This window comes from Cyanistes caeruleus, chromosome 5, assembly GCF_971803275.1.
Source record: "Cyanistes caeruleus chromosome 5, bCyaCae1.hap1.1, whole genome shotgun sequence".
Classification (NCBI taxonomy): Eukaryota; Metazoa; Chordata; class Aves; order Passeriformes; family Paridae; genus Cyanistes; species Cyanistes caeruleus.
This window is the reverse complement of record NC_141705.1, coordinates 48,660,666-48,667,601: the sequence shown is the minus strand read 5'-3', so window position 1 is coordinate 48,667,601 and position 6,936 is coordinate 48,660,666. Positions and strand designations below refer to the sequence as shown.

General features: G+C 47.5%; 1 protein-coding gene across 1 annotated transcript; it reads right to left on the bottom strand.

Annotated features, from left to right (window-relative positions):
* Window positions 1-279: 279 nt before the first annotated feature.
* LOC111928328 (uncharacterized) lies at window positions 280-5,435 on the bottom strand. The gene is made up of 2 exons (XM_023925724.2): window positions 5,048-5,435; window positions 280-3,990 (listed from the first exon to the last, which is right to left on the bottom strand). The coding sequence occupies exons 1-2, from the start codon at window positions 5,228-5,230 to the stop codon at window positions 3,292-3,294; spliced, it is 882 nt and encodes a 293-aa protein (XP_023781492.2). The 5' UTR covers window positions 5,231-5,435; the 3' UTR covers window positions 280-3,291.
* Between the last annotated feature and the right edge of the window lie 1,501 nt (window positions 5,436-6,936).

The following is a 6,936-nucleotide window of genomic DNA, read 5'->3' as shown; positions in this document are numbered from 1 at the left end:
CAAAGGCAATGGAGTCTGAGTGTGAAATATTTGCTGTATCAGTAACAAGGAAGGTGTGGCAGGTGCCATCTCCATGTGTTGAACAATTCTACCTGAAACAGAGACCCATTCCTTCCTTCTTAAGGGGTTCATAGCAGGCACAGCACACCATGTTCCCATGGAACAGGAGGTCAGGTTCAGAACCCATTCAGCAAAACTCATCATGCCCTGTCTGTCATTCACAGGTTTATGGCAAGGCTGCATTCTGAACCCAAATACAAACACATCACATTCAAACACTGAGATTTTTTTCCCTTTATTGCATCTTTCTTCTATCACAAAAAGCACAGAAAAAAAACATGCCTTAAATTCACAGACATGAAATCAGAATTCAACCAATCAACATAAAGACATGTTTTGCAGCTTGCTTCTCTTTACAGTGTATGTCTAATGAAGAATATAAAAAGCAGTTGTATTAAAAGCCTGGTTCTATTTGATTATTTTCAAATGTTAAAATATGAAATCATTAAATTACACTGTATTTGTCAATTTTGGCAGGAACTACTGCCACTCAAAGGACACAGTGATGATCTACAGAGGAAAGGAAACAATGGGGCATTGCCATGTGCAGGTTTCAGTGGTGCAGGGTCTGAGAAAATGCTACAGGAACAAGTCACACTCTACCTTGCCACCATTCACAGAAGCTTTCTAATGCTGAAGACACCATTAAAAATAAGCAGGGCTTAGTTGGATGTTTTAAAAAAAGCAAACATAGCTGTGATTTAAGCTTTTTGTGAGATCTATTTGACTTTTCTCTCAGCAGAGAAAACAGTGTGATACGGCAAGGATAAGACTTTTTTATTTAGATATAACTGATGCAATAAAATATCTTCACTTACTTATGCACAGTATGAAACACCAAAATCCAGCCTCCTGAAATTACTTTTCATTCATTTGGCACATAAGAATTCATAAAGCATTCCTGGCTTCATTTTCTTCTAGAAATCATTTGTCAATTGATAGAAGCACAAGAGATCTTAGACATTTAAGACACCATCAAAAGCTGTAATAGGTTTTTAAAGTAATGCCTTCCTTTCCAAGAAAAGCAAGTCAGTCTAGTTCCCCCTTCACTCCTTGTCAATGAAATAAATATGTTTCAAGCAGAGAACAGAAAGCTCTTAACCCTCTTCTCTCTCTGGGTGTGGTTACTATCACTGCTCCTACAGATTGTTCTGCATTATCTTACTGTCCATTCAGATGGGGCTACTACTGGTCTCTTCACATACTAGTGAAAACCAGCCCTAAATTAAAAGCTTACACAATTAAAAAAGGCAATTCTGCAGCATGGGAGAGAAATACCAACTTCGTCTCAGATTATATAATTGGGCACAGACAGGTTAAAAACAAATCTGCAATGAAACTGAAGTGTCTCATGCTCATTAAATTCTATCACAAGCTGTGTCTAAGCCCCTTTTTTTGGCCTTGGGCTGCATACTCCAGATCACACAGACTGTCCCAGAGATAGGAGCTGAACTGTCCAAATCTTTCTGTAGCACATTAGCCTCGCAGAATCTTCGTGTTTCTCTATACAACCACGATTATTTCAGTGCCATAAAAGGAGGACAGAGACATGGGTTGAATCCATTCCTGCAGCACCCCAAAACTAATACAGCATTTTCTAAGTTTCTGACTTCCTAACAAATCCAGAACCACAAGATGTTTCAGTGCTACACATGCCTCACCTCTTGCTACCAATATTTCTCGTGGCTTTAATTTCCTCAGTCTACAGTCAGTCACAAAACTGCAGCACGTGTTTCTAGATGATGGCCACAGCAGCTGCTGGCAACATTGTCCTGTTGACATACATTTGATTTCCAACTTGTATGCTCAGATTATGTGTAAGGCCTTCTTTATTTTGTAAAGAATATATATATGTACACAAGTAATCATTGGCCAAACCTGGTGACAAATTCAAGCCTGAAAGATCAGTTCATGTGATTTGGATTTGATTGATTACTCTCTTTAAGACACTGAAATGAAAGCTATAGTATGACAATAAACTTTTTTTAAAAAAACTGAAGGTGGAGCTCCTATAATTAATAGAAAACTAGCCTGTACTTTCTATACATTGCTATTAAATGGAATCCTACTACTGTAGCCTAAAGCCTGAAAAAATCCTCTCAGACTGTTAAATACATATTTAATAAAAAGGTTTTGCAAGAAGTTACATTTGCTATCAATAACCAGTGAAGAATAGGTCCAAGATCACGTGTTATTTCCAGTACAGAGTGATACAAATACCACCACTGAACACATCTGCACCATGTTGGCTGGTTAAAGATGAGGGTGAGGGGAAAAATAGATAATAGTCTGAGTGGTTTCATTCTCTTTTTCTCCATAAAGATGAGTTTCCCAAAAGATATGCTATTTTCTGCCCCTTTTTTAAAGTAAGTGCTTTGAAATCTGGCTGTCATCCTCTGGAAGATAATGGAGCAGAAAGTGAAGAAAAAAAATCTGCTTTTTCCTGCAGCAACAGGGCACTTGAACAAAGAGCACAATTTTAAATTCCCACTCTTAGCAGGGTTTTTTTTCATGATCTTTTAGGAGTACTTCTGGTTCATCTCTTGCTTCAACCTTTTGCTCCCCCAGTGTCAGGGAGATCAGGGACAGCTACTGCAGAGCTGATCATGATCCCTTTTCAAGCTTTTTGGAACCATCAGTCTTCTTGGGACACACCTCACATCTGCTCACTTGTACAACAGCATTCATCTCTGTGGTATCAGCAGTAACTCCTTCCTCTTTATACCTGGTGTCTATTAAAGCTATTCATTCACCATGTAATGTGGGGGGAACAGCTTTAAACTGACAGAGGGTAGGTTTAGGTTGGATATTAGGAAGAAAATCATTAATGTGAGTGTGGTGGGACTCTGAACAAGATGCCCAGAGAAACTGCAGATTCTCAGAGAGAGAGAAAGAGAGCAGAAGAGAGTCAGATGGAACTAGATGATTTTTGAGATCCTTCCCAGCCCAAACTATACTGTGACTCTAGAAGACGTGTGCATGTGTATTTTAACTTGATATCATTAATATTATTATCATCATCATTTTATCTATATTTTTATTATAATTATTTACTACTACTACTACTACTATTTCTTCTTCTTCTACTTTCTATGCCTCTACTTATAATTATTACCTATACTACTACTACTGCTACTACTATTTCTTCTTATTATTTTTTCTTCCTTTTCTTGTTATTATAACTATTTCTTCTTAAGTGCTTCTTCATCTCGCTGGTGCCAGCAGTGGGCCCTAATCCTCGGGCTGTGGCCCCAGGCAGAGCCAGTGGAACAGGCAGCACAGCGCCTGCATGAAGCGGGAGGGACGTTTCTTCTGGGGTTCCTGCTGCTGGCTGAGGACCTCGTCTTCTGCCTGGGGAGCTGAGGGCCTGGGGCAGCTGCGCAGGGCACGCACTGGGCTTGGTGTCCTGGCCTCTGACACCTGCTTCTGGAGGGCAGGAGAGGGCCTGTGTCCTCTGCGGGCCAGGCCTTCCACTTGGGCAGGCGAGGTGCGGAGCAGCCCTAGGAAGTGCGGCTTGGATGCCCCATGCTCAGCGCAAGCCTCGCGAGGGGCAGCCATGAAGAACCCGCTTCCTGCCAAACCTGCCGGTCTGTCTTTGTCTGCACAGAGCTCAGTGACAGTTGCCTCATCCCTCTTGTCCTCCTTTGGCAGCAAGGACTTGGCCCCGATGTTCTGTTTCCAGCTGTCCTGCTCAAGGTCTTGGTCACCATCACTTCCCCATCTGGACTCCACGGAGGGTCTCTTCTCATTCTCTTTAGACACGTTCTGGCCAACTGAGTCTTCCTCTTGTGAAAGCTCTTGACCAATGTACTCTTCCCAATCTGACACTTCTTGGTAGCTTCCGACATCTCCAGTGGACAGCTTATGCTCACTGTATTCTTCCCAGTCAGACAGCTCATGGTGGCTACCAACTTCTTCTACGGACAGCTCCTGAAGTTATGAAGAATGAAGAAATACCAAGTCACCTTCTCGGTATTTTCCCATTTCTCCTTTGGACAGCTCTGGGTCTTCTTCACTGTCACCCTGGGAAAGCTCAACCTCCCCAGCCAAGGCCCCCTCCTTGCCCTCTTCCTCTGCCAGGACTGACTCCCTGTCTGTCTCCTTCTGCTGCTCACTGAGCACCTGAGCTCCCAGTGGGCTGGGTGAGGGGCTGGGAGGGCATCAGGGGCTGTGTGGAGCCGAGGTGGGTGTCCTGGAGCTGCTGCTTCCAGTTCTGCAGCCACGCTTTCCTCCAGGTCCCCCTGTTCCTCTGGCTGCTGGCCAGATGCCTGGACCTTAAGCACAGCCTTGAACACCACCTCAGAGCTGATGCACCTCACTAAGTCCAGCAGAGCTGGCTGCAGCCTGGGAGGGCTGCGTGGGGCAGGGACCGGGCTCTCTGTCCCTGCTGATGGCTCCTTCTCACTGCAGGCAGGAGAACCTGGTGCCTTTTCCACCTTGGGAGTCAGAGGCTCCAGGGTCTTCTCCACCTTCTCAGCAGCTCCAGCCAGAGCAGCAGCAGCAGCTGCTTCCAGATCGTCCTCTGTGGGACTCCCTGGAAGAGCTGGGAGAGCTGGGCCCCTGCTGGGCAGAAGTCTGGGCATCCTCATCCTTCTCTGGTGCACGGGTTTCTCATAGATCTCATACCTGATGTTTTCTACCCCTTGGGACAGTCCCGGTCTGCTGACACTTTCTTCCCTTTGGGACAGCTTTTGGTCACTGCTGTCTTTTTCCCATTGGGCCAGATTTTGAACACCATAGTCTTTTCCCTGGCACACCTCCTTTCCCTGTTGTCTCCCACTTGGGACAACTCTGTCTCTCTCTTGTCTCCTTCCCATTGGTGCATGTGCAGAAGGCCTTGCACATCTTCTTCCAAAGGAGAGTTCCTGATATTCCTCCCCTTCCCACTGGGACAGCTCTTGGTATGTCTCATCCTCTTCATCCCATTGGGAGAGCTCCTGGACCATCACACTTTCTTCCCATCTCCCCAGTGGACTCTCACACCTACCTCCTGCTGCTGCCTCTCTGGGTGTCTCACTCCTCCGTGTGGTGAAACTCCCTGGACTGTCTCTTCTTGCTGTTGGTCAAACTCTCGAACTGTCATGTCTTCCCAAAGGCAAAGCTCTTGGCTTGTAACATCTCCGCACTGGGAAAGCTCTTGATGCATGTAATATTCCCACTCTTGTTCCATATTGGCAAAGGCCCCCTCCTCCTCAGTGTCCAACAGGGGCAGGCCTGAGCCGCCACTGCCCGCTGAGGGCCAGGTCTTGCAGCCGGCCGGGCAAGGGGCTGGGTGCCTGGGAGTGGGGGTTTGCCTTGTCCTCCTCTGCGCCTGACCTCCTGTGACACAGAGCAGGATCCCGGGAGCTGCGTCCGCCTGAGTGAGCGGCTCTCCAGGGACTGGGCAGCGCAGGGCCCTGCACCCCCTACACCCCCTGCGAGGTGTGGCTCTGCCATGTCACAAGGGGCCCTGGGCACCACAGTGTCCCGCATCTCCTGGACCCTGACACAATGCGCTTGTGTCACGAAGGGCCACGCCTGAAAACCCTTCAGCCCCCAAACCCACTGGAAGTGGCATGGAGCAGCCCCCAGAATGGTGGGCTTCTAGCCCCTTGTTGTGATCCAGTTACTAAAATTACCAGAAATGCCTCTGCCCGAATTAGGGTGCGAACAAGACCATATGCCAAAGTCAATAATATGGGTTTTATTTAGCAAGAAATGAGAGAGAAAAAGAAATAGGAAAGAGGTGTGGGGAGAGCAGGAGTGACGGATTTAGTAGAAAACCTCACTGCTCTGTGGATCCCAAAGGTGTCCTGTGGATGCTCTTCATCAGATCTTCTTGGTGCTGAGGGTTCCCCACACACACAGAGTTCAGTAGGTCAATACAGACTTGGGCCGGGTGGGAAGGCACAGGTCCCTCCCCTGGTGGGGGCAAGTTTGACACAGTCCCTTGCAGCAGACTCTGATCTGCTGCAGCCCTTTGCATCACAAGCAAGGCCTCAGCAATGAGTCTGGGGAGTGTTTTGGGGGTCTCTGATGGATTATGCACCTCCTCAGCTGACTCTCATGGGAATGTCCAATGGATGTGGTGTTCCCGAGATGGGATTTTTACAGCTGAGCCAGTTTGTGTGAGGGAAGATGCATGTTCATTGCCTGTGACCAGAAGTTACACCACAGCCCTAGAACTCTCCTCCTCCCTTCCTGATTTTTGGGGGAGTGTGTGCAAACATGGCCTCAGCAGATGAGCCTGTGGGCAATAGCCTCCCCCAGTCTGAGCCTGGCCCAAGCTGCTTTCAAGGACAGCTGCTGGATTTGGCTTTCTTGCGGATACTTTCTCCACTTTCTTAGTCTTGTTTCTGTGTCCCTAGAGCAGAGGTAATAGAACAATAGTGTCACCTTTATCATATCTCAGGTTCCCTTAGACAGCTCAAGTCCCAGCCCAAAGCTGCAGTCAGGTGAAGGACCGGTGCGCTTGGGTGGGCTTGGGTGGTCTCAGCCTCTTTATCCAGTTTTGCCTTAATGGGCAAATCTCCTTCCTAGCAATGTTTAAGCCATTACCCATAACATTTCAGTCTCTGACACACCTGATGTGCCCAGAGCCCCTGTGAGGGAAGCTGAGCGGGGCAGGGGCTGAGAAGAAGCACTTGGGGTGCGGATGGAGGAGAAGCTCAGCATGAGTTGGCAATCTGTGCTGCCAGCCCAGAAATCCAGCCCTGTGCTGGGCTGCATGGAAAGGAGCAACGAGCAGCAGGTCTAGGGAGGGGATTGTGGCCCTCTAGTCCATTTTTTCAGACCCTACCTGGACCTGTACATTCTGTGGGCCCCAGCATAAGAAGGATGTGGACCTGCTAGAATGAGTTCAGAGGAGAGCGATGGAGACGCTCAAAGGGCTGGAGC